We start from the raw sequence: 26,384 nt of genomic DNA on the forward strand, positions 1-26,384 counted from the left end.
GAAAATTAAAAGTTTTTAAAGTATTGGCATTTGATTCGACTTGAAGTATACACATCCCCCTCCCCGTTAACCTAGTCTGAATGACAGCGACAGGCGGAGAAATGAGTTCAATCATTTAGTCATTAACAAATGGGTATGTAGGACATATTATCAATGAAACTGTTTCATGATTTTTTAAATGTATTAATAAATATTATATATATATATATATATATATATATTGGCTGTAACTAGCAACTTCCAAAATTAACATGTTCAGTCTTTAAGCTCAACATTGTTTATCTAAAACTCTTGAATTTCAATTTTAATCCTGATAAAACGGGTACACGGACGTGATAAATAAGCAGTACTGAATTAGATGGAATTATTTTAGACTTTACAGATAGTCATTAGCATTTGGGTGTTACTCTGAACTCTAAGAACGCAATGCACAATGCCTTAGGTGCTCATCCGAATGACGTCATAGTTTTGTGTGAGTAGTCGGTATGAATGGATTTCTGCTGTATCGCGTTACTGTAATATATTGTACGACTACTGTGTATCTGCACTGTATCCGACAAATCGGAAGACATGTAAGAACCTGAACCTGAGCTTCCGTATGACAATAATTCTACCTAATGAGGTAATTTTGTGCAGTGACCGTTAGGTGAAACCATTAATCACAGGAAACTTGATAGTGCTCCATCACAGCATGCTACTGTCATTTTTCCAAATATTTCCCTCCTCCAACAGACTATTCATAATCAAAATCAATTAAAAGAGAAGATAAAGTTTTATCATTGTAAATAGAGACCAACATAATCAAAGTTAAAGTTATGAATTGTATTATTTTGTTTTAAAAAGATTAATATTACACCTATAAAGGACTGAAGCAAGAGACAGTGTTCTATCTAGCGGTACATACGTAAAGGAAACAAGAGATCACGTTTTTCTTGTCAGTCTCAATATCCAAAGGGTCTAACAGTACACTGAGGGGGACCTACATATATGAAATATGAGAAATATCTTGGAAGAAGCAGTGATGACATATTTTCATTATGCAAACTCAAGATGGCCGTCTGTCGGCCATTTAGTTTTTCTGATCATTCCTACAATAAGGACACAACAAACGGTCATGGGGAACTGAGGTATGAAACCTGAGAATGATCAATCCAGTGCTTTTCACGAAAAAGCATGGCAAACTTTCATTGTTGAAATCAAAGAAAGCCACCTGTTGGCCTTTTGTTATTATATCTGTCCAAAACTCAAAAGGGCACAACTAGGAACCAAGGGATCCTTACATATGAAATTTGAGAAATATCCATTCCGTACTTCACGAGAAAAAGCAATGACAAAATCCAAGATGGCGATACATCAGCAATTTTGTTTATCAGTCCTAAGATCATAAGAGCACAAGGGACAAAGGGAAATATACCTATGAAATTAGAGAAAGATCCATTCACTACTTCTCATGAAATAGCGATAAAAGACTTCCTCGTTAAAATGAAACATCAAAACATCAAGAGACTAAGGGGAACCTACATACAAAATTGTATTAAGATCAATAATTTCAATCAAAAAATGATTTATGGACAGGCGACTTCGAATAGCCGTTTGATGGTGGGCTAAAAAAAAATTCATAGATAATATATTGGAATGCCGCCTATCGGCCGTTAATTTTTTTTCTGATCAGCAAAATTTGAGATCAATTCAGTACTTCACAAGAAATAGCAAAAAACAAACTTTCTTTCAATGACAATCAAAGATGGCCGCCTGTCAGCCATTTTATTTCCCTGATCCGACTCAAAATTTGATGTGCTCAATTAAGGATCAATGTATCTCAATCATCCAACATATTTACGGTGACGTCGATGTTAGGGCAATGACATAAATGTAAACCTCTCTTACTTTGCCAAAAAGAGCCAAACAGATAGGTGGTTGGAAGACTTCAGTCGTTACACAGAAGTACTGACAACAAAAGCATAATATGTGTACAGCATTTTTATTCTGTTCATATGCAAGAATACCACCTAAGCAAAAATAACAAAATATGCATGACAGTTTGGTGGGATCAAAGTTGTTCAAAGACCATTACAAAACGGCTAATACTATATGTAGGAGCGAAAAGAACCAAATGCATGTGGAGATGAAAATGGCTGTACACTTGTCAGTCATAAATGTTCTCATAGAGCTTAAAGCTGACCACAGTTAGCAATGACAATCTTTTGACTTGTTCTTCCACTTTCAGAGCCAAAACTTTCAATTTTCTTCACCACATCCATTCCTTCCACTACAGACCCAAAAACCACATGTTTACCATCCAACCTGTAGAAACAAAAGTGTATATTTATACTGGGAAAAAAAGTAAACACATTTTTAAATGTCAAAAACATTTTCTAATCAATCAACAGAGTTTTAACGAAGAAAATTAGTGATTATTATCCAAGTCTGATTTATCATTGATCAACTTTTTGTCATTTTACTTAACAGTGACTACTGAGTAAGCAAATCAGCTGCAACCTAGAACTGTCATCAAGGGGACAACGCATACCCCACAAACAGATTTATTCATAGAAATAATAGTATGGTATTTAATTTTGGATATACATTCTTATTTCATTGAAGCTTGATGCCAAAACTGAACATGTTTGTACAAATACTCAGTGATGGACAACCCCCACAAAAAGCTTTAACTTTGGATATAGTCATAAACACAAAATGTGAGCCAACACACAAGTATGGAGGAACTAAAAGTAAAACAATTTTGTGGAGTCTACTCTTGTAAATGACATTTAATCTTGCCAGAGACAAGCATTTTCAATGGCCATTATTATTTTGTTTAATGTTATCACTCAATAATAGAAATAAAAAATCTGAAGTCATTTTGCAATGCCATGTTTCAGAGTCTTTTTATGATATCAAAAATATTGCAAAGAAGCATAACTTTATGAAAAGAGGAAATAACTTAACACAATAGATAAGGCATATCTATGAAATATAGGGATAATTGCCATCACAATTGGAGTATCTGGTACGTCACTGAGTTCCCAAAAAGGAAGGTAAAGTGGGGAAGGGAGTTGTGCTGTAAAGGAAAGTGGTTTAACAGGACCGTCAGAATTGGGTTATTCTCTCCAATGGGGACAAAATTTAAGTATGAAAAATAGCAAAGGTCAATAGAAGAGTTATGATTCTTGTGCACTGCCCTGTCTACCTAGGAAGTTTTATATTGATTTCTCATATAGTTTTAGTGTAGTGCTTTGTACAAAATTTAAGTATAAAAAATAACAAGGGCAACAATTCCTAAATTATGCAAAAGAGTGATGGTTCTTGTGCACTGCACTTCTACTTGTTGAGATCTATCAACCTATGAAGTTTCATGTTGATACCTATTGTAGTTTTAGTGTAATACTACAGACAAAATTTTAGTAATAAAAATAAAGGGCAAAGACTCCTAAATTATGCAAGAGTGGTTGTTCTTATGCACTGCACTTCATCTTAATGTGATCCATCATCCTATTAAGTTTTACATTGATACCTCTTATTGATTTTGTGTTATGCACTGGACAAATTTATAACGGAAGGACAAAGCGGCATTTATATACTCTCACTTGGAGAGCAATATTTCAAATATCATACCATCCTGTCTTTGCTGTGCATAGAAAAAACTGTGATCCATTTGTGTTGGGTCCGGCATTAGCCATCGACAAGATTCCTGAAAAAAACAGATTATGGTAGTGGCTTTAAAATTATAATTACAAATATGACAAACATTTTGTGTAAACAAGAAGACCATAAGGCATGAATCGCTCACCTGAAGCCCAGCAATGGTACACATGCCTAAAGATCAGATATTTCAAATAATCCAAATTAAAGCTCAGTCACTTAACCCCTTTGATGGGGAAAGACCAATGGGTAAATTCTTATATCATGACTGTCTTTCTCTTTTGAAACCCAGTAAGAGTTAATGTTGTTACATTGTGAATGCGTTATCTCTCGATGTCCAGCATTGCTATATATGGTTTTAGAGGCAGGGATTTCAACTGTTTCACAGATATTATCAAGAAAGCAAGTTCCTATTAGTCAATTCTAACATTTCGATTGTGTGCATCTCTTGATGCCTAGCATGTAATCTATGGTTAAGGGGTTAAGATCTCAATTGTTTCAAAGATATAACCCAGAAACTATGTCTCAAGAGGTTGGCCCATAATAGGGATAACAATCTTTACTAGGCGAAATCCAAGATTGCTGCCTGGTTTTGTTTTTCGTGTCAGTCCCGAACTAACACAAGCACAACTAGGGTCCAAAAAGGAACCTATACATAAAATTTGAGAAAGATCTATACAAAAGTTTTCAAGAAATTGTGATAACAAACTTTCAAAATCAAAATCCAACATGGCCACATTTCAGACATTTTATTTTTTTCGTCAGTTGCAAAACTACATGGCCACATCTAGAAACCAATGGGAATCTACATATTAAATTTGAGTGAGATCCATCCAGTGCTTTTCAAGAAATAGCATTAACAAATTTTATTGAAAAAATCCAAGACGGCCACCTGTCATCCAATTGGTTTTTTTTTTCATCAGTCCCAAAATCTAACCAGCTCATCTAGGGACAAAGGGGAACCTATATATGCAATTTCAGATAGATCCATCCAGTACTTCAAGAAATAGTGATAACAAAAGTTGTTCACGAACGGACAGATCACGCAAGCAGGGTGGGCCAAAAAATTGCCAAAAGTCTAGGGTGGGGCCTATATTATTATTTCCACTAGATCAAGCTTAAAATTTGGTAGCCCCGGCCATTAGGCTAATGGATTTATACAGCCCTGTTCATGAGTTGTAGCTGTTTTACAAGCCAATTTATACAGAATACATAACAATTGAATAAATTGAAGATTCAAGATATTGTAGGACTAGATTTTCATTCAAGAGGATGGTAGGAGACTCTTAACAAGTGAGTAATAATATAAATTTGGAATTACCTTGTCCAGTGTGCTTTAATTGAAAGTTTTCATCTTCAAACTTGTTTCCATAGATGCTCTTCCCACCAGTGCCATTATGATTTGTGAAGTCTCCTCCCTGACACATGAATCCAGGTATGACTCGATGGAAGCTAGAACCTTTATACCCAAATCCTTTCTCACCAGTGCACAAAGATCTAAAATTTTCTGTTGATGGAAACAACAACCCATTATTAATTGCAATCATCAAGTCTTGATACTTATATAAATTCTAGTAATTGAACGATGATGGAATATAATAAATTATGCGATCATTAAAACTGGTGTAATGATCAGTTCAATGTTAAATAATTGATCATCAGAATACGTGTATTTTTGTGACTGAGCACAATCAAATTTTATATAATGAAAGATACTAAATTGCCAACACATTTTCTACAATATATATATATATATATATTTTTTAACTGGGTTTAACATCCTCACATAAGCCTTGGACATATTCAGTGAAAAATACAGCACTGAATGAAAGAGCAGGCAGGGAAGAAAGAAAGGAAATGACTGAAACACTAATTTGGAAAGTGCTGCAGTGTGATATTTTTTTATATGTGCGTAGCAGACCTATATTGTCACTTTATTGTCCTTCTTGGAGAAAAATAACAGATTCTGCAGAGTTTCCAATATTGTTGTCTCCTAGAAAGGGCATTGGGATGCAGTAGTCCCTTTTTTGGATTCTCCCAGAAACAGAATACTTCAGAGGATCAACTCTTCACTTGCAAATGTGCCCTACAGTAAGTGGTCTCTTATGGCATGTAGTGGTCAGCAGGCACATTCTGCATGTGCAATAATGCAAACTACAGTAGCCAGGTCCGACACAACAGAGAACTACACAATACAGTGGATTTTACCCAGGCCTGGCAGTGTTAGCCGACTTCGCAATACATTACTGGGGCTTGATACAAGATAACTACAAAATACTGTACTCATGGCCAGATCAGATTACTATGATAAAGTACAATGGCTCAATACAGCAACAGATACCTACAGAATACAGTACCCATGTCCAGGCCTGATACACTGTTAGCAACACTATTCAGTATCCAGTGATTCTGATAGGTGTCGGTCATCGGTCACTAACCGATTCAATAAAAAAAAAAAAAAATGACTGAATTTTTTTCTATCTCATATGAAAATTGACCGACCCCGATTCGTCTTAACGTGTCCGACATGTTTTGGGACAAAAATGAAAGTACGTTGTTTCAGAACGAATTGTTCGCAATACTTCTAGACTTTTCCATAGAGTAATCACCAAAACCGATCTACGGCTATAGTGGGTCTTTTTACTATCCCTAATTTTACACTGAGAATTCAGGAAAATGCATATATCTAAGCTTCTAGATTTAAATTTTTTTTCCAGAGAAGGCTCCACGGACCCCCCCCCCCCCTACCCCCCTTTCGTCGCTTCTCTCCTCACCTGCTGTCTTCAGCAGCAGGTCTTTGTCCTAAACATTTTTAAGGGGTTAGGACAATGGACCTATTCCCACTTTTTTCTAGCTGAATCACTGTTATCCTGGCCTGAAAGTTCATGGGGCTCGTGTAGTGTTAGCGAGCAAAAAAAAAGTACTTGGGTGTTACACAGTTACTTACCTGCCGTTTTCGGCACAACATCAGCACGCAACTGAAAAGATAATAAATCAAATTTACTGAGTGCATTGGCAAAATGAGCATTCATGGCCAGTCAACAATAGTTAAGTGTTATAACAGATTAATTCCCTTCAAGCTCGAACAAAGGATTCCACACTCAGTTGTGACTCGAAAGATTTGCATCCAGTCATTAATTCACTCTGTAATAAAGAGTACCTGCTAGGTAATCCCTTTGTCAGGTAGTGCCTTTGAGGAACATAGGAGTTGCAAATGACCTTGTTATTTTTGTTAACTGTCTGCAGTCTGTCAAAAAAACTAATTTGATTTATAAAACTTTGATTCTTAAAAGGGTTAATTAGCAACTTTATATGAGACTTGCCAAAAATTGGCTTGAATTCACTTCTCAAGAAATAGTGACAAGGATCTCACACCCCATTTTGGGACTGGGGCCCTTAGAATTGGGAAAACTTGGGGTCTAAATTGGGAAAAAAAGATATTATTTTGCATTGGGAATTCGGCCCCAAATCTGGCAGATCGAGAGCCCTGGGTGATAACAAACTTCAACTGTCTTAAAGATGACCTCAAATTCTAAAACTTAAATGGGCCTAAACTAGGTACTAAGGAGAACCTACATATGAAGTTGAAGAAATATTCTTGCAGCACTACAAGAAATAGAGATAATACAAGTTGTTTATGGACTGACAATGGATGGGCAATTTGAAAAGCCCACCACCAGATGTATGGTGTTTGCAATACCTGTATGACTGGTGTGAGACTTTTACAGAGATGATGACTGGCTTTGTCACTTTTTTTGTACTTCTAAATTGAATTTGAGTTATCAAACAGTGTCTACTCATCCAACAAATTTGGGTGCCAAAAACGTGTTTACGTAATGTGTCACTACATATTGCTCATTACGTGTATACAAATGAAATGCCTCATTTTCAAACTTGTCACATGATGATATTAGCTTTAAATTTGAGAGGGACTTCTTGAATAAATTAAGTGTTCAAACTGGACAATGGAAATTGACTGAATATTAGGACAGCACAGAAACTGAAAGTGTATAAAACATGCAAATTCAATCAAATTTTTTTTTACTGCAAGTCACTTTACAGAATAGCGACAAACATGTACAAGATATTTATGTAATTGCACAGGCATGAGGCCTCTATGCACTAACATTGATCAAATTTCAATTGTTTGTAGTACTACCAATGTAAACCTTACTATGAATCATTGTAATTATCAACATATGCATATTACTCTCCATATAATCACTACCAAGATTAACATTAACCTGTACATTGACTGGTCAATGATAGATAATGATGTAGTTTCTACATAGATGTCTAATTTTATTACAAGTCTGGTTTTGTTCATATTTTCCTCATAGGTATCCAGCCAGCAACAATATTTTGAAGGTCTCTATATTTTGACATGGATGTCACTGGGTAGTACCCCAAGTCCTTTTTCACATCTTCATGCAGTTGTAGCGGAGTGCAATCTGTTACAGTTGAGCTTGGTTACCTATCCATGCCTTTGCCTTTTTCGGTTATGTTCGAAATCTCAAGCATCCAAAATTTGTGAGGTCATTTCTACTATAGCACATCTAGCCAGTACAGATTGGTATTAATACATCAAAAGTTTTTTATAATATGGCAGTTTTATGATCTATCTTATTTCAGCAGTGATGGTACATCGTGTTGTCTGTCCTAAGGTGTTATAACATTAATTAAAATTCAAATGCTGGCTTCTTCAATACAAAAGGATATGGAAAGTTTTGTAAAACCAAAAACAGATCTAGAACTGAAATGATAACATGTAACAAATAATACACATCAGACATGGACATTGATTATTTTTTCTCAAAATTCAAACAATGGTTTACTTCACTACAAAATACTTATTTACTTGATTTTAATATCATACTACATCATTAAATGTTTACTAATTTATTGCATTTTAAAATATCTTCAATTTTCCTTTAAAATATATTACTAGTATTCATAACACTGTTGTTGATTTGCAATTCTCAAAGCGCTTTGCCATTAAAACTGTACAACACAGTGCTACTGATTTGAAGTGATTAAATGTTGATGAAGGGGTTGTTTAACATATTTCCACATTTATTGTTATACATGTGGATGTTAATGATGTTGTATGTGTGCAGGTGTTACTGTGTATTAATTAATGCTTAGAGGCAGGAATGTGACATCAACTGCATCTAGATCCAGATGCATCACAACCTAATGCTGTTTTATCATTTTCCTACATGTTTCTGATCATTCTCAGGGTAAAATATGTTCCTCATGTCAATTCAAACCATTATTTTTTAAATTTCAAAACAAGGTGAAACATCATGTTGTAGATTTCCCATTATAAATTGATGTTGCATCCTGACCAATAAAGGAGAAGATAGTTTGGCTCTGAATGATGGAGAAAATAGCTGTTTATGTACAGTTCCTGGATGTAACAACACACAAAAGGCTGTTAATTTGGGAATATATTTTCTTCTCAAGTACATTTTATCGTTAAATTCATGGAAAATTACTTTCTATATAAAACATGTATTACCATGAATATTTGTATCTTCAATTTTTGACCATTGAATAAGTCTTATTTACAAAAATAATTGGTGGACGTAACTGGAAACCAATTTTGCAATCAACTAGCTTTATTGGTTACTAATAGACGAAGATGCATTTTTTTCTACATTGTGAATGAGTAATGTTTAAAAACTTTCATCTCATGACTGATTTTATTCACCGGTTGCAATTATGGTGTCCTGTGTTACCTGATATACCTGTCATACATTAGGTTTTAATGTTAAAAGTAATGTCACACAAAGTTGTTTTACATAGAGTGCTCTCTGTGCACATTTCATCATCAAAATAGGAAATCTATTGCAAAATGGAAAGATGTAATGAAGACACTAAATTGTGTTTGGTGTCCTTTGCATCCTAAAAACAACTAGCGCCATGAGTTAAATTTAACAATGTCTTTCTTGAATATTCAGGGTTTTCGTGAGTTTTAACAAGCCAAGAATCAATTATATCAGTCACATTTGAGAGTTATTCATCAGGATGTAAATACGGATGCCAAACTGCAATATGTAATATTAGATTTGTTCCTGATAAATTCTGTCATTTCAAACACAACATGTTCATTTGTTGGCCTACATATATTGATGTAATGTCATGGACGTAACATAGGACTTGCATCACCACCACTCCTGTATATAGATCATTTGCATTGTGGTAGTGCAGATCTGCGTTAAACAGCCAGAAACTGATCTGTGATACGTGCCTGTAATATATTGTAAAACATATATATACCAACATGTATTCAAATTAGCACTAAATGATTTAATTTCTTTTTAATATGTTCAGAGGTTTTTCATTTACATTCGCTATTATCAGGACACCAACATCTTTTGCCAAGATATACACAATCACAAGGCTGAAATAAAACACAAGTTAATGTCATATTAAGTATCATATTACTATGTCTTTGGATATAACATGACACAAAATAGTACATAAAGATGCTAATAGTTCAAAATGCTGTAAATGTAAATTAATGCACATTTCTGTAAAGTGAATACATTCCATTGATCTTCTCAATCTTAATCCATTCACCTTGTCTCACAACATTGAATAAAACAGATATGTTAACATTTATTTTTGCGTGTGAAAACATCTCATTTCAACTATGGACACCAAAAAGTGGTGTTGTGTCCATACCACTTAAAATAGAAATTGTGATTATACTGTGAGGAAAAAGAAACACAATTAGGAATTTCCAGGTCAACTACAGGAAATAGAAAAGGGTTTTATAATGTAATTATGGTGTAACTGGAAGATAGTTGACCACTCTGTCATCTACGAGAATTTCATTCATGTACGTTAAGTAAACCTTTCAAATTTGACGTTGATTCAAGAATACCCCACTCAAAATGAAGTGCGTTCTGGACCCATCAATATCGTGTGTGCCCCCCCCCCAACCCCCGCGAGCTGCAGTAACTGCACTGACTCTTTTGTACATGGAATTGATTGGGGTATTAACCCTCCTCATTGGTATACGATTCCATTCCTCATCCAGCGCCAACGCAAACTAAGCGACGTTGATTGGAGGATTCAGCCTACGTCTTATTCTTCTGTCCAACTCGTCCCATAAATGTTCTATTGGGGAGAAGTCAGGGCCATACGAGGGCCAGTCTAGGGTGGGGACCTTGTTTGCTGCGAGATAACCACGGCAAACCCATGCTACATGCGGCTGGACGTTGTTCTGCTGAAACGTCAGTTGACGCTGCTGTACTAGAGGAACAACATGCGGCGCTAGGACCTGATCTGTATAGCGGACGGCCATGAGATTTCCCTGAATAATGACCAGAGGAGCCTTGATACCATGCGCAATCCCTCCCCATACCATGATCGATCATCCTCCAAAGCGGTCATTCTCTATCACGCAAGCATCTGCATAGCGCTCGTGGGTACATCTATAGACACGACATCGGCCGTCTGCCCAGTAAAGTGAAAACCTTGACTCGTCTGAGAACAGAACCCTTCTCCAACATTGCATTGGGAAGCGTCTTACGGAATGTGTGTTCAGCCATTGCATTCGTCTGGCACGTCGCCGTGCGTTAAGCTGTGATCCAACATATGGCCGGCGGGGTCTTAGACTGAAGGCACGCAGTTGAGAACGCACTGTCTTTGGATCAATTGGAACATGATGATGTCAAATTCCTCCTCATATATACTGAGAGAAAAAAGAACAAACACATGTTGTCAATATTAAATTAAAGTGAATAACACAACTATTTTCATTCAATATTTATCAGATAACACTTTTAGTAGTGTTGTTCATAACATATTCACGCATCAAACATTGGATATTGGATTATAATCAATGACAGGCAAATTCCTAATCAGTATTCAGTCCAAGATCCTCCATCTTTCGCCATCTATCCATCTCCTGTCTAATATAAATTCTTGCCTGTTCTCTTTTCTGGTCTGACTCCATCCTCTTACGCTTTCTGGCACTTTCTGTAAGGTAACTTTTAGGTCCTCGTCGCCTTTTTGTATTTGCATGTGCCATATTGCTTCTTTCTAGGCTAATACGCATGCGCAGCATCAGGGTTACGAGCAGTAATGTATGTTTTAGATCAAGACTGCACCGTTTACAATCTTTATTTTTTAGATATCAATAAAAAATGGTTGCAGTGACTTTTAATTTTAGTAATTAATAGAAAATCTTAGTTTTGTATCATACTTTTGAGAAATAGAATGATTTATATCGTTTTCGCATAGTGTTTTTTAACATTATAGTGGCTTTAAGACATTTTTATAACTTTAGCAATACAGCTTGAAGTATTTATCTTATGTGGCAAAGCTCATTTTTAATTTCTATGTAACATTTTTGTATCTGTAAATTATAGTAGTATTGAGGTAGTTATTTGTATTATTTTCAAATTTAGCTGAAACTTGTACAAAGGTGACCACTTAAATATACATTAGAATGGCTCTGTTCAACACACAGGCATTTATCTGTAAAATATTTAAGTTGTGTTGGTATTCTTGAATTTTTAATAACTTAAATGGAGTAACCCACGTGTCACATGATGGCTGAAGAGTGCTGACCAGGTGTGAAACGTGGGTGTACATATTTATGATTTAACGCCAATATAGACACTGGGAAAAGCCCTGAACAGGGCTTTCCATAAGAGCCGGTCGCCAGCCAATTTGACAGGCTACTTTGATCATTTAGTCGCCTACACCAATCCAGTTCCATAATAATGTTCCGTACACGACTACACGTACACTGCTGGCCAGCCTCCTACTTTTACTACACAGTCTACTACTAACAAAATTATGGAAAACCCTGCTGAATATTAAATTTCCTAGTGTCACATATCTACTTATCACCCATTCATATTCAAACGATGCCATAGTATCTGGGTTTTTTTGTAGTGTTCTGTAAATATGTCAATTATGTTTATACTGTTTTGTACCTATTGTCTTCTATTTTCGTTCATTTCTTTATCCCCTCTTCAACCACACATACTAGTCATCCTGGTTATCCGACAGTCTTACGCCTACTTATACATGTAATAGTGTTTTCCATTAGCTGTCTCCTTGTCTCTAGATCTTATTTTTTCTATCCTCAATGACTGGGTGCTAATTATCTTCTTGAAGACGCGCTATTGGACTTCACTACTCTAAACACACCTGTTTAATCATTGCACACAAATTTCGCAATAAGAAATATTCCTACTATGATATCTTTAAGTTACAGTTTATACATGTGCCTCTAGTATTTACCTCTCTAATTTTTCTACAAGCATACAACAATCCAAACATCATTGCATTACTTTTTATTTTGATTTTACTTCTGTCGGGAGACATACACACAAATCCGGGGCCAACAGATAGTTTCTCTTCTTCTCACGTAACAGTTCAGCTAATCCAAAAGTACAATGGAAACTAATGCACATGCTCTTAAAAGGTAACACTTCTACCGACATACCTCCCTAACTAAATCCTTCTAACAACCACATAACTACTGATGACTATATCAAATGCAATGTCTTAAATAACTTCTTTAATTCTGTCTCTGACCTTATGACCCTGATGATGTCAGACCCTACTTTAACTATACAACTGACTCTTCCTTTACTGATATTGAAATAACAGAACATGAGGTTTCAGACACTATTAATATTCTAGACATTAACAAAGCAGCTGGTCCCGATGGCATAAGTCATAGAATGTTAAAAATGATATCTAGTGAAATAGCTACATCTCTCATCCGTCTATTCAACGAATCGTTTCGTACTTCTGTTTTTTCTGATTCCTGGAAATTAGCTCAAGTGACACCTATTTTCAAAAAGGGGGAACCTGAATTGGCAAATAACTACAGATCTATTCTTTACTTAGCTGCATCGGCAAATTTTTTGAACGAATAATCCATAAACATCTTTATAACTACCTTTTCACTAATAATCTTCTATACAAATTACAATCTGGCTTCTTGCCAAATCACTCTACGACTCACTAACTTATTGAACTCTACCACAATATAATTTTAGCACTTGAGAATCATGAATCTACAGCTCTCGTTTTCAGTGACTTTTCTAAAGAGTTTGACCGAGTCTGGCATAATGGTTTGTTAATTAAATTAGGAAAATATGGAATAAGGGGTATAGTCTTAGAATGGATAAAAAACTTAGCAACAGATGTCAATCAGTTGTTCTTAAAAATATTGTCTCTCGAGAAGTATGTATTAAAGCCTGGGTTCCCCAAGGTTCTGTTCTAGGCCTCTTCTCTTTCTTGTATACATTAATGATATTTCAAACACTCCTTTATCTATTACTAGACTTTTCGCTGATACTGCATTAGCATACTCTTCTAAACATTTACACGATCTAAATTAGGTAATAAACTACGACATGGAACAGCTGAATCTTTGGTCTCAAAAATGGTTAATGAGCTTCCAGGGCTAGCTCTGGGTCAAAATTCAGTTTCGCCAAACCAAATTTTTTTTTCTATAAGCGCGCGAACAGATTCCGGAACTCACCCTCACCCGACGAGCCCTTAATTTCCTCATATAATAAAAACACATATGCTAATTACATAATTACATTATTTATTCACTGTTGTAACAACAATACATCAAACATAACACAATATATGGTAAAAGAGTTTATAAACATGGAATTATTACAGGCCTTCTGCATCTCGACAGTTTGCTGTTGTGTTGCCAAAGCAGCAGAGTGAGAGTTCTCATCTGTGAAATTGAAAATAAAATTTAGAATAGAATTGGACATTTGCAGAGAGATACAGGATTACATTGAACCTTATTTTACACCATCAAAGTATTATACTTATTACAGTAACTTCCTAAGTAATATATCTCTTAAAAACACTTCAGAGATAATAAAGACATAATCGTTAAACTAAAAGATTGAGTTTCTAATTCATGTGCCAAGCAGGCTGTAATGAATAACTACATTGTACCATCCTCCAGGCTGTATAGTATTTCTGAATTACTTAATCTAAATTTACATAATTTTCTGTTCATAAATGATGAATAGTTGTATATACTGATCCTTTCTCATGCTTAACCAAGCACTTCTTCTTCATGATACTGCAGCCATCAGTGAAACTATTTCTAACTAATGCCTTAATACATATGTCACAAAACATGAGCTTTTGCTCTAGGTTATATTTTAGCCATGGCCTGCCAATTTTCCAACTATCTAGAAACTTTCTTGAACTACTGCCCCTGTTAGTAACCTGATCAGGACTATCATTTTCCTTTTCAATAGATGGTGTCTTAAAACCAAATGATGACAATCTGGGTACTTTCCCATCCCTATCACTAAAGGGGAGTTTACGTTTTCCCATTTCATCTAACGATCTATCTCAGTGAAGGGCCAAATCTGATGTGACCAAAATATGTACAAAAATATAAAACAAAATCGGCAACATAGTGTAAAAACAACGAAATTATATCTTGTGTTTCTTGCTATTTTGATTGTCGATCAAAAAGATTAAGAAGCCCATTTCGGGCCCTTTCAAATACACTAGTTTACTAAGTTATGTCTGCAGAAATCACAAACTCGTGCCCAATTAACGACATCGACACACCTAATGATCCACCTACCATAAGCCCATTCCCGATAAAACAACATCTTTCCTTCAGCTAACTTACCTTATTGATCACGGCAGAGGCTATCCCGGATTGAGACAATGGAGACATCATTGGATAATTGGCGATTTTCATTTCAGGCATGTTGCTGTTTAGACAGGTAAATGTTTCTGTCAAAACACAAAAGAGTTCCGATAGCTGACCTTGCCCCAGCTGCGTGAGTCAGTCAACCGTGACCGTGTAGTACACAACGATGTCGGAGCAAAATTTACCTGTGTCACTCGTTACAAATAAGTTAAACGCCAGTGATTTTTCTCTGTACAGTCATCGGTGACTGGAAATGTCTGTAATCGGCATTTTCACCAATAGAAATTTGAAATCGCCAATCTCATTTCACTTTCGCCAATGCGAGCCCTGGCTTCAATCCAACTAAAACTGAAATACCATATTTATTCCAATAAACGCCCCGGGGCGTGAAATGTTTCAGACGGGGCGATTATTAGAACACAAAATTTCATAACTTGTTGGTCGTGACATGCCATGGCTGCCACTTAAAACATTGTTTAACAAACTAACGAATTACTCAGCAAAGAATGCATTTGAAAATTGCAGTAGTTCCAACATCGTTGTAGCTTTAAACATTGTTGTCAATTGCATTATGATAACCTGAATTCTTGTATGAAATGACACAATGTCAATCGTGTCAGCTTCAGTCAAAAACGTACAATGTTCATCATCGCTTGTAGGCCTAGTTTGCATAACAAAATAAAAAAAACACAGCGGTATATAAGCCAGTCTGTATCTAAATAAATCCCACATACCTGATAACAATGTCTGGGACAAAACGAAATTACGACACTGCTTTCAAGCTTAAAGTAATCACCTTCGCAGAGGAGAAGGGTAAACATGCCACCGCGAAAGTGTTTCGTGTTGACAGAAAATGAGTGCCGGACTGGTGTCAAAACAAAGAAAAATTAAAAAATCTTTCTAAAACATCTAAACGCTGTAAAGGTGGGAGGCATGTCAGATATGAAGATATTGACAAAAATCTGATGAGATGGCTACAGGACAGACGGGAGGCCGGAATACGAGTGACTGGAAAAGCATTGCGGTTTGAGGCCCTGCGTATGCATAAGGCAAATGGTAGTCAATCGTCCAAAACCTCATATGGATGGTTTTCTAAATTAAAAAAAGAGACATAACATTTCGTTCAGGCCATCTACGCATGTGGCACAACATGAAGTTTCATTAATTGATAATCGTATTGCCAGTTTTTTGAATTTCGTGTTAAGAATGTGTCGGCTACGAGAATACCCCGATAGCCATATCCCTAACATGGACAAAACCCCAGTGTGGTTTGACATGCCAGGAAAATCGACATTGGCAATAAAGGGGGAAAAGGAGGTCAGAATTTACAGTACTGGACACGAAAAACAAAAAATAACGGTAACACTGGCAGCATATGCCGATGGGACTAAAATCGCCCCCTCTTGTGCACATGCCAGGCATTCGTCCCCTTCCGAAAGATGACATACCAAGTGGTATTGTGGTATACATGTGCGAAGCCGGACAAAAATCCTGGGCAAACGAGGAAAGTATAAAATTTTGGTTAAGAAAACTCTGGGGTGTGAATAATACAGCTAGGCGGTTATTAGTATGGGACACTTTCAGTGGTCATCTTACTGAAGATGTAAAAAAACTAGTTCATCAAAAATATAATTCAGACATCTGTGTTATACCTGGGGGATGTACATGTAAGCTACAGCCAGCCGATGTGTCGTGGAATAAACCCTTCAAACAAAAACTTGGAGAGTTGTATGACAAATGGTGTTTCAGTGGCAACATTGAGAAAACCAAAGCAGGGAATCGTAAAGCCCCATCTAAAGCTGTAATGTTGTCTTGGGTCAAGACAGCATGAGATAGCATTAGCCCGGACACAATCAGAAGATCGTTCAAAAAATGTGGTATCACAAATTCGCTGGACAGTAGCGAGGATCATATTTTCCAGCATGATTCTGACGATGAGGAATTCCAGGGGTTTAGTGAAGAGGATGTCCAAGCTGCAGATGACGTTTTGCAAAATTTAATGGGTGATGTGAACGCACCTTCTATTCCACAAATAGAACCAAGTGAAAGCGAGACTGGCGAAAGTGAAATTGAAGACAGTGGTTTGTACGGCAGTCCCGGCCGTTAGGCCTGCAGTATATTGAAATGAACCGTGGATTAAATTGATATTACTTGTGTACATGTCGTGACAGTGTAATTTTCTTGTACCAAAATTCATTTGTTCATGTTCATGGATACCAGGAATTTAAAATTTATTAAAAGGTAAGCTTTGTAACCTGACTCCTGAGTTGTTGAAATTTACTGAGAAAACAAACCCACAATTTCTCTTTGACAACACACCCATTCCTATCATTAACAAACACAAACACTTAGGAGCAGTTATAAATAATAATGGTACTCTCACATTGATGACATTTTGACAAAAAAGTACTAAATACATCGCAACACTTAGGAAACTTAAGTACATCTTGAACAGAAAAAACTTAGTAAAAAATATGTCTTGTTTTCATCAGACCACTTTTTGAATATGCCTGCAATGTTTGGGACAATTGCAATACCACTTTATCAAATAAATTAGAAAATATTCAGTATGAAGCAGGTCGCATAATTACAGGATTACCAATATTTATTATAAAAAAAGAACACCTTCTATTTGGGGACGAAAATCTCGATACTGATAAAAATATTGTCATCTGTAGGTCTGTACAATCATTTATTTCTAGTTCTAAATGTTTTAACATTAAATCAGCGATAACCAGGACACCTAGTATGTCTATACTACCCCTTCCATTCATCCAGTTTCATCCTTTCTTCCCAACACCGACGGGTATTGTTTTATTATCATAACGTTTCTTTAATACATACTTCTTCAATATTCATATTTTACCAAAACCATATACTAAGATCAAGGCTGTGGTTTCCTAATCTTGTCTGCAAAACAGGTAGACTACGGTATCGTAGAAGGACAAGGAGTGGTCCAGGAGAACTACAACTAAAGCATGGGATGTGACTGAACATTTTAGATAAGTAGAATGCAATTTGTGTACAGTAAAGAGTCACTTCTTTGCCAACTGGATAAGGAAACGAGAGTCACCATATCCACAGAATTACTCGTCGATGCCCCCTTCCCCTCCCTCCCCACCCCTTACCCCAATTTTATTTTCTTTTTCTCATTTTCTAAGCCTATCTTTAACCAAAAAATATGAAACATTCTTAGGCTATTGTGTGACTCTTAATTTATATGTTTTCATTTATTACAGAAAGGACATAAGTAACTTTTGTCCAGTCCTGTTGTATTTTGTTCGCAATAAAATTGATTTAAACTAAAGGGATTTTCATGTAAATGCATATAAATCATAATTGTACATCATTTCTATTGATCTGGCTTTTATGAATATGGTAGGAAGCCTCATATTGGTATGAAAACAGACTATTTATATACACGAATTAAGATGGGAGAATCTTTGGAGCTCATTTCATCATATATGTTGTTAATATGTAGTGATTCCATTCAAAACGGTTCACTGAGTTGTTCGTTGTAATGATCAGTTATGCCCCTTGTTTATGTGTGATGAGAAATTTACTTTGTTTCGCTTCCGATGTATTTTATCATATTTATTTCTGAGTGTCTCCATACACCATGATGTAATATTGTCTGCCTTTCTTAGTTTGATCCAATTCGCCGTCGAACTATAGAATAAAAGCCTTTAATAAGAAAACTAAAGCACGTTGCCTACTATTCTATCACGGACCAACTCGGCTGCAGATACATCAGCCGCTTCGAGCAATTACAAATGCATGCAATTAGTTAACAAAATACTACTTAATTTCTGACTTGGTAACTGTTTGCTCGTTTTCTTAATCTTAAATATTTCGATACCAAAGAGACCGCTACTAATATAACAAAAATGGAAATGGATGGGTATGTTGGATCTACGGCCGCTCATAATTTGGCGATACCAAAAAAAGAACGAACACCATTCAAATTATACCTACCGCAACGTTACCATACTGACTATGTTGCAACTTACCTCCATAACGATTCTCCCAACTGCGGCACCAGCACTCACATCGAAGAAAACCTTTGGGTTAGACATTGTGGAGCAACAACGGATTAATCGGAATGCAGCGTGGAAAGCAATGATGGCGGCAAGCAGGAAGGAACCGGTTCGTAAAGAGCCAATCGACACTCAGAAAAACCGCGTGGGGAGCGTGTAACCAAATCTAATACGTCTAATGGACAAACTACTAGATACAAGCGCATAGGTACCGACAACACTTTATCGAATATATAGGCCTGATACAATGTATTATCCCTATGTTAGACTTACGCAAGTCACTTTATACAGCAGAGAAAAAAAAATAACTGATATCAATGCCCACAGAACACAGACGGAAGGTATATATACAGCAGAGAAAAAAAAATAACTGATATCGGTGTAGAAGATGCCCACAGAACGGATAGAAATAAACAAAGGATATATAAGATACGTCTATAAGAAGCAATAACTAAGTATATATAGGAAATGTTCATTAGGCGGATAGAAAAATAACTAAGAATATATAGGGGTTGTCCATTAGGCGGATAGGAACAATAACTAAGTATATATAGGAGATGTCCATTGGACGGATAGGAAAAATAACTAATTATATATAGGGGTTGTCCATTAGGCGAATAGGAAAAATAACTAATTATATATAGGGGTTGTCCGTTAGGCGGATAGAACCAATAACTAAGGCTACATATGGGATGTCCATTAGACGGACAGAAACAATAACTAAGTGTATATTGAAATGAACCGTGGATTAAATTGATATTACTTGTGTACATGTCGTGACAGTGTAATTTTCTTGTACCAAAATTCATTTGTTCATGTTCATGGATACCAGGAATTTAAAATTTATTAAAAGGTAAGCTTTGTAACCTGACTCCTGAGTTGTTGAAATTTACTGAGAAAACAGGTGGGGGGGGGGCCGTTTATTAGAGACGGGGCGTTTATTGGAATAAATACGGTACTCCTGATTTCTAACACAAATATACCTTCTAACCCACAATTTCTCTTTGACAACACACCCATTCCTATCATTAACAAACACAAACACTAGGATGTATCAGATGGATATAAATATATATAGGGTATATAAAGGAGATGTCCATTATATGTCACATTAGACGGACAGACAAAAAAGTACTAAATACATCGCAACACTTAGGAAACTTATATAGGGAATGTCCATCAGATGGATAGGAAAAGTAACAAAGTATATAAAGGAGATGTCCATTAGACGGATAGGAAAAATAACTAAGTATATATAGGGGATGTCCATTAGGCGGATAGGAACAATAACTAAGTATATATAGGAGATGTCCATTAGACGGATAGGAAACATAACTAAGTATATATAGGGGTTGTCCATTAGACGGATAGATGTCTATTAGACGGATAGGAAAATAGCTAAGTATATATATGGGTTGTCCATTAGACGGATAGAAACAATAACTAAGGATATATAGGAGATGTCCATTAGACGGATAGGAACAATAACTAAGTATATATAGGGGTTGTCCATTAGACGGTAGAAACAATAACTAAGGATATATAGGAGATGTCCATTAGACTGATAGGAACAATAACTAAGAATATATAGAGGACGGCAATTAGACGGATAGAAACAATAACTAAGGATATATAGGAGATGTCCATTAGACGGATAGAAACAATAACCAGAGATATATAGGGGATGTCTATTAGACGGATAGGAAAAATAACTAAAGATATATAGGGGATGTCCATTAGGCGGATAGAGACAATAACATTAGATATATAGGGGGTATCCATTAGACGATTAGAAACAATAACTAAGGATATATGGGAGATGTCCATTAGACGGATAGGAACAATAGGAGATGTCCATTAGACGGATAGAAACAATAACTAAGTGTATATAGGAGATATCCATTACACGGATAGGAGCAATAATTAAGGATATATAGGGGATGTCATTAGACGGATAGAAACAATACCTAGGGATATATAGGGGATGTCAATTCGACGGATAGGAACAATAACTAAGTGTATATAGGAGATATCAATTAGACGGATAGAAACAAAACATAAATATATATAGGAGATGTCCATTAGCCGGATAGGAACAATACCTAATGATATATAGGGGTTGTCCATTAGACGGATAGGAAAATAGGAAATTGAAACAATAAGTATATATATAGGAGATATCCATTAGACGGATAGGAACAATAACTAAGTATATATAGGAGATGTCCATTAGACGGATAGGAACAATAACTAAGTATATATAGGGGATGTCCATTTGGCGGATAGGAACAATAACTAAGTATATATAGGGGATGTCCATTAGGAGGATAGGAACCTTAACTAAGGATATATAGGAGATGTCCATTAGACGGATAGGAAAAATAACTAAGTATATAAAGGAGATGTCCATTAGACGGATAGGAACAATAACTAAGTATATATAGGAGATGTCCATTAGACGGATAGGAACAATAACTAAGGCTACATATGGGATATCCATTAGACGGACAGAAACAATAACTAAATGTATGTAGGGGATGTCCATTAGACGGATAGGAACAATAACTAAGTATATATAGGAGATGTCCATTAGACGGATAGGAACAATAACTAAGGATATATAGATGTCCATTAGACGGATAGGAACAATACCTAGGGATATATAGGGGATGTCCATTAGACGGATAGGGAGATGTCCATTAGACGGATAGGAAAAATAACTAAGAATATGAAGGGGATGTCAATTAGACGGTTAGAAATAAAAAAAAAATAACAATATAAGGGAGATGTCCATTAGACGGATAGGAACAATAACTAAGTGTATATAGGAGATGTCCATTAGACGGATAGGAAAAATAACTAAGTTATTGGGGTTGTCCATTAGACGGATTGAAACAATACCTAAGTATATATAGGAGTTGTCAATTAGACGGATAGGAACAATAACTAAGGATATATAGGGGATGTCATTAGACGGATAGGAACAATAACTAAGGATATATAGGGGATGTCTATTAGACGGTTAGAAAAAAAAATAACAATATAAAGAGGATGTCCATTAGACAGATAAGAAAAATAACTAAATATATATAGGAGATGTCCATTAGACGGATAGGAACAATAACTAAGTGTATATAGGAGATGTCCATTAGACGGATAGGAACAATACCTAAGTATATATAGGAGATGTCCATTAGACGGATAGGAACAATAACTAAGGATATATAGGTGGATGTCTATTAGACGGATAGGAAACATAACTAAGTGATATATATGGGATGTCAATTAGACGGATAGAAACAATAACTAAGGATATATGGGGGATGTCCATTGGGCGGATAGGAACAATAACTAAGAATAAATATGGGATGTCAATTAGACGGATAGAAACAATAACTAAGGATATATAGGGGATGTCCATTAGACGGATAGAAACAATACCTAAGGATATATAGAGGATGTCTATTAGACGGATAGGAAGAATAACTAAGTTATAGGGGTTGTCCATTAGACGGATTGAAACAATACCTAAGGATATATAGGGGATGTCATTAGACGGATGAAACACTAACTAAGTGGAAACAGGAGATGTCCATTAGACGGATAGGAAAATAGCTAAGTATATATATGGGTTGTCCATTAGACGGATAGAAACAATAACTAAGGATATATAGGGGATGTCCATTAGACGGATAGAAACAATAACTAAGGATATATAGGGGATGTCCATTAGACGGATAGGAGCAATTACTAAGAATATAAAGGGGATGTCCATTAGACGGATAGAGACAATAACTGAGGATATATAGGGGATGTCAAATAGAATGATAGGAACAAAAACTAAAGATATATAGGGGATGTCCATTAAACGATTAGAAACAATAACTAATTATATATAACACTAAATATATATAGGAGATGTCCATTGGACGGATAGGAAAAATAACTAAATATATATAGGAGATGTCCATAAGACGGATAGAAAAAATAAAAAAGTATATATAGGGGATGTCCATTAGGCGGATAGAAACAATAACTAAGGCTACATATGAGATGTCCATTAGACGGACAGAAACAATAACTAAGTGTATATAGGGGATGTCCATTAGACGGATAGGAACAACAACAAAGGATGTATTGAGGATGTCCATTAGACCTATAGAAACAATAACTAAGGATATATATAGGAGATGTTCATTAGACAGATAGGAACAATACCTAAGTATATATAGGAGATGTCCATTAGATGGTTAGAAACAATAACTAAGGATATATAGGAGATGTCCATTAGACGGATAGGAAAAATAACTAAGTATATATAGGGGTTGTCCTTTAGGCGGATAGAAACAATAACTAAGGCTACATATGGAATGTCCATTAGACGGACAGAAACAATAACTAAGTGTATATAGGGGATGTCCATAAGACGGATAGGAAAAATAACTAAGTATATATAGGGGTTGTCCATTAGACGGATAGAAACAATAATTAAGGATATATAGGAGATGTCCATTAGACGGATAGGAAAAATAACTAAGTTGATATAGGAGATGTCCATTATGCGGATAGAAATAATAACTAAGTGTATATAGGAGATGTCCATCAGATAGACAGGAAAAATAACTATGTGTATATAGGAGATATCCATTAGACGGATAGGAACAATACCTAAGGATATATAGGGAATGTAAATTAGGTGGATAGGAAAAATAACTAAGTATATATAGGGGTTGTCCATTAGACGGATAGAAACAATAACTAAGGATATATAGAAGATGTCCAATAACTAAGAATATATAGGGGATGGCAATTAGACAGATAGAAACAATAACCAAGGATATATAGGGGATATCTATTAGACGGTTAGAAAAAAAAATTAACAATATAAAGGGGATGTCCATTAGACAGACAGGAAAAATAACTAAATATATATAGGAGATGTCCATTGGACGGATAGGAAAAATAACTAAATATATATAGGAGATGTCCATTAGCCGGATAGGAAAAATAACTAAGTTATTGGGGTTGTCCATTAGACGGATTGAAACAATACCTAAGTATATATAGGAGATGTCCATTAGACAGATAGGAAAAATAACTAAGGGTATATAGGGGATGTCATTAGACGGATAGAAACAATACCTAGGGATATATAGGGGATGTCAATTAGACGGATAGAAACAATAACTAAGTGTATATAGGATATGTCCTTTAGACGGATAGAAAAAATAACTAAGTATATAAAGGAGATGATTAACGGATAAACAATAAATATATATAGGGGATGTCCGTTAGACGGATAGGAACAATAACTAAATATATATAGGAGATGTCTATTAGACCGATAGGAACAATAACCAAGGATATATAGGAGATGTCATTAGTCGGATAGGAAAAATAACTAAGTATATAAGGGTTGTCCATTAGACGGATATATAAGGATATATAGGAGATGTCCATTAGACGGATAGAAACAATAACCAGAGATATATAGGGGATGTCTATTAGACGGATAGGAAAAATAACTAAGTTATAAGGGTTGTCCATTAGACGGATTGAAACAATAACTAAGGCTACATATGGGATGTCCATTAGACGGACAGAAACAATAACTAAATGTATGTAGGAGATGTCAATTAGACGGATAGGAAAAACAACTAAGTATATATAGGAGATGTCCATTAGACAGACAGGAACAATAACTATGTGTATATAGGAGATATCTATTACACGGATAGGAACAATAATTAAGCATATATAGGGGATGTCTATTAGACGGATAGCAAAAATAACTAAGTTATAGGCGTTGTCCATTCGACGGATAGAAACAATAACTAAGGATATATAGGAGATGTCCATTAGACGGATAGAAACAATAACTAAATATATATAGGAGATGTCCATTAGCCGGATAGGAAAAATAACTAATTATATATAGGGGTTGTCCATTAGGCGGATAGAAACAATAACTAAGGCTACATATGAGATGTCCATTAGACGGACAGAAACAATAACTCAGTGTATATATGAGATGTCAATTAGGTGGATAGGAAAAATAACTAAGAATATAACGGGGATGTCCATTAGACGGTTAGAAAAAAAAAAAAAAAAAAACAACTAAGGATATAATGGGGATTTCCATAAGACAGATAGGAAAACTAACTAAGTATATATAGGAGATGTCCTTTGGACGGATAGGAAAAATAACTAAATATATATAGGAGATGTCCATTAGCCGGATAGGAAACATAACTAATTATATATAGGGGTTGTCCATTAGGCGGATAGAAACAATAACTAAGGCTACATATGGGATGTCCATTAGACGGATAGAAACAATACCTAAGGATATATAGGGAAGGTAAATTAGGTGGATAGGAAAAATAACTAAGTATATAAAGGAGATGTCCATTAGACGGATAGGAACAATAATTAAGTAATTATAGGAGATGTCCATTAGACGGATAGGAAAAATAACTAAGTTGATATAGGAGATGTCCATTATGCGGATAGAAATAATAACTAAGGATATATAGGGGGTGTCCATTAGGCGGATAGGGAGAACAACTAAGAATATATAGAGGATGTCCATTAGACGGATAGGAACAATGACTTAGGATACATAGGGAATGTCCATTAGACGGATAGGAACAATAACTAAGGATATATAGGGGATGTCCATTAGACGGATAAGAACAATAGCTAAGGATATATAGGGGATGTCCATTAGACGGATAGGAACAATAACTAAGGATATATAGGGGATGTCCATTAGGACGGATAGGAACAATAACTAAGATATATATATAGGGGATGTCCATTAGACGGTTAGAAACAATAACTAACAATATATATAGGGGATGTCCATTAGACGGATAGGAACAATAACTAATATATATAGGGGATGTCCATTAGACGGATAGGAACAATAACTAAATATATATAGGGGATGTCCATTTGGCGGATAGGAACAATAACTAAGGATATATAGGGGATGTTCATTAGGCGGATAGGAACAATAA

General features: G+C 35.5%; 1 protein-coding gene across 2 annotated transcripts in view; it reads right to left on the reverse strand.

Moving 5' to 3' along the window:
• Positions 1–1,965: 1,965 nt before the first annotated feature.
• LOC132552879 (peptidyl-prolyl cis-trans isomerase) overlaps positions 1,966–26,384 on the reverse strand; it is a 513,126-nt gene continuing 488,707 nt past the window's right edge. Inside the window, exons 2-6 of one of the 2 annotated variants that reach the window (XM_060217073.1) lie at positions 19,336–19,358; positions 6,590–6,620; positions 4,964–5,149; positions 3,616–3,691; positions 1,966–2,304 (exon numbers count right to left, since the gene is read on the reverse strand). In XM_060217073.1, coding sequence (XP_060073056.1) covers positions 2,172–2,304; positions 3,616–3,691; positions 4,964–5,149; positions 6,590–6,620; positions 19,336–19,341 — 432 coding nt within the window. In that variant the 5' untranslated portion in view covers positions 19,342–19,358 and the 3' untranslated portion in view covers positions 1,966–2,171. Of the gene's footprint in view, positions 2,305–3,615; positions 3,692–4,963; positions 5,150–6,589; positions 6,621–19,335; positions 19,505–26,384 lie in introns of those variants that run through there. The other variant, XM_060217072.1, reaches the window with a different exon arrangement.

Source organism: Ylistrum balloti, unplaced genomic scaffold (genome assembly GCF_031769215.1).
Source record: "Ylistrum balloti isolate Yb309-2 unplaced genomic scaffold, AGI_CSIRO_Ybal_v1 Utg370284, whole genome shotgun sequence".
In the NCBI taxonomy this organism is placed as follows: Eukaryota; Metazoa; Mollusca; class Bivalvia; order Pectinida; family Pectinidae; genus Ylistrum; species Ylistrum balloti.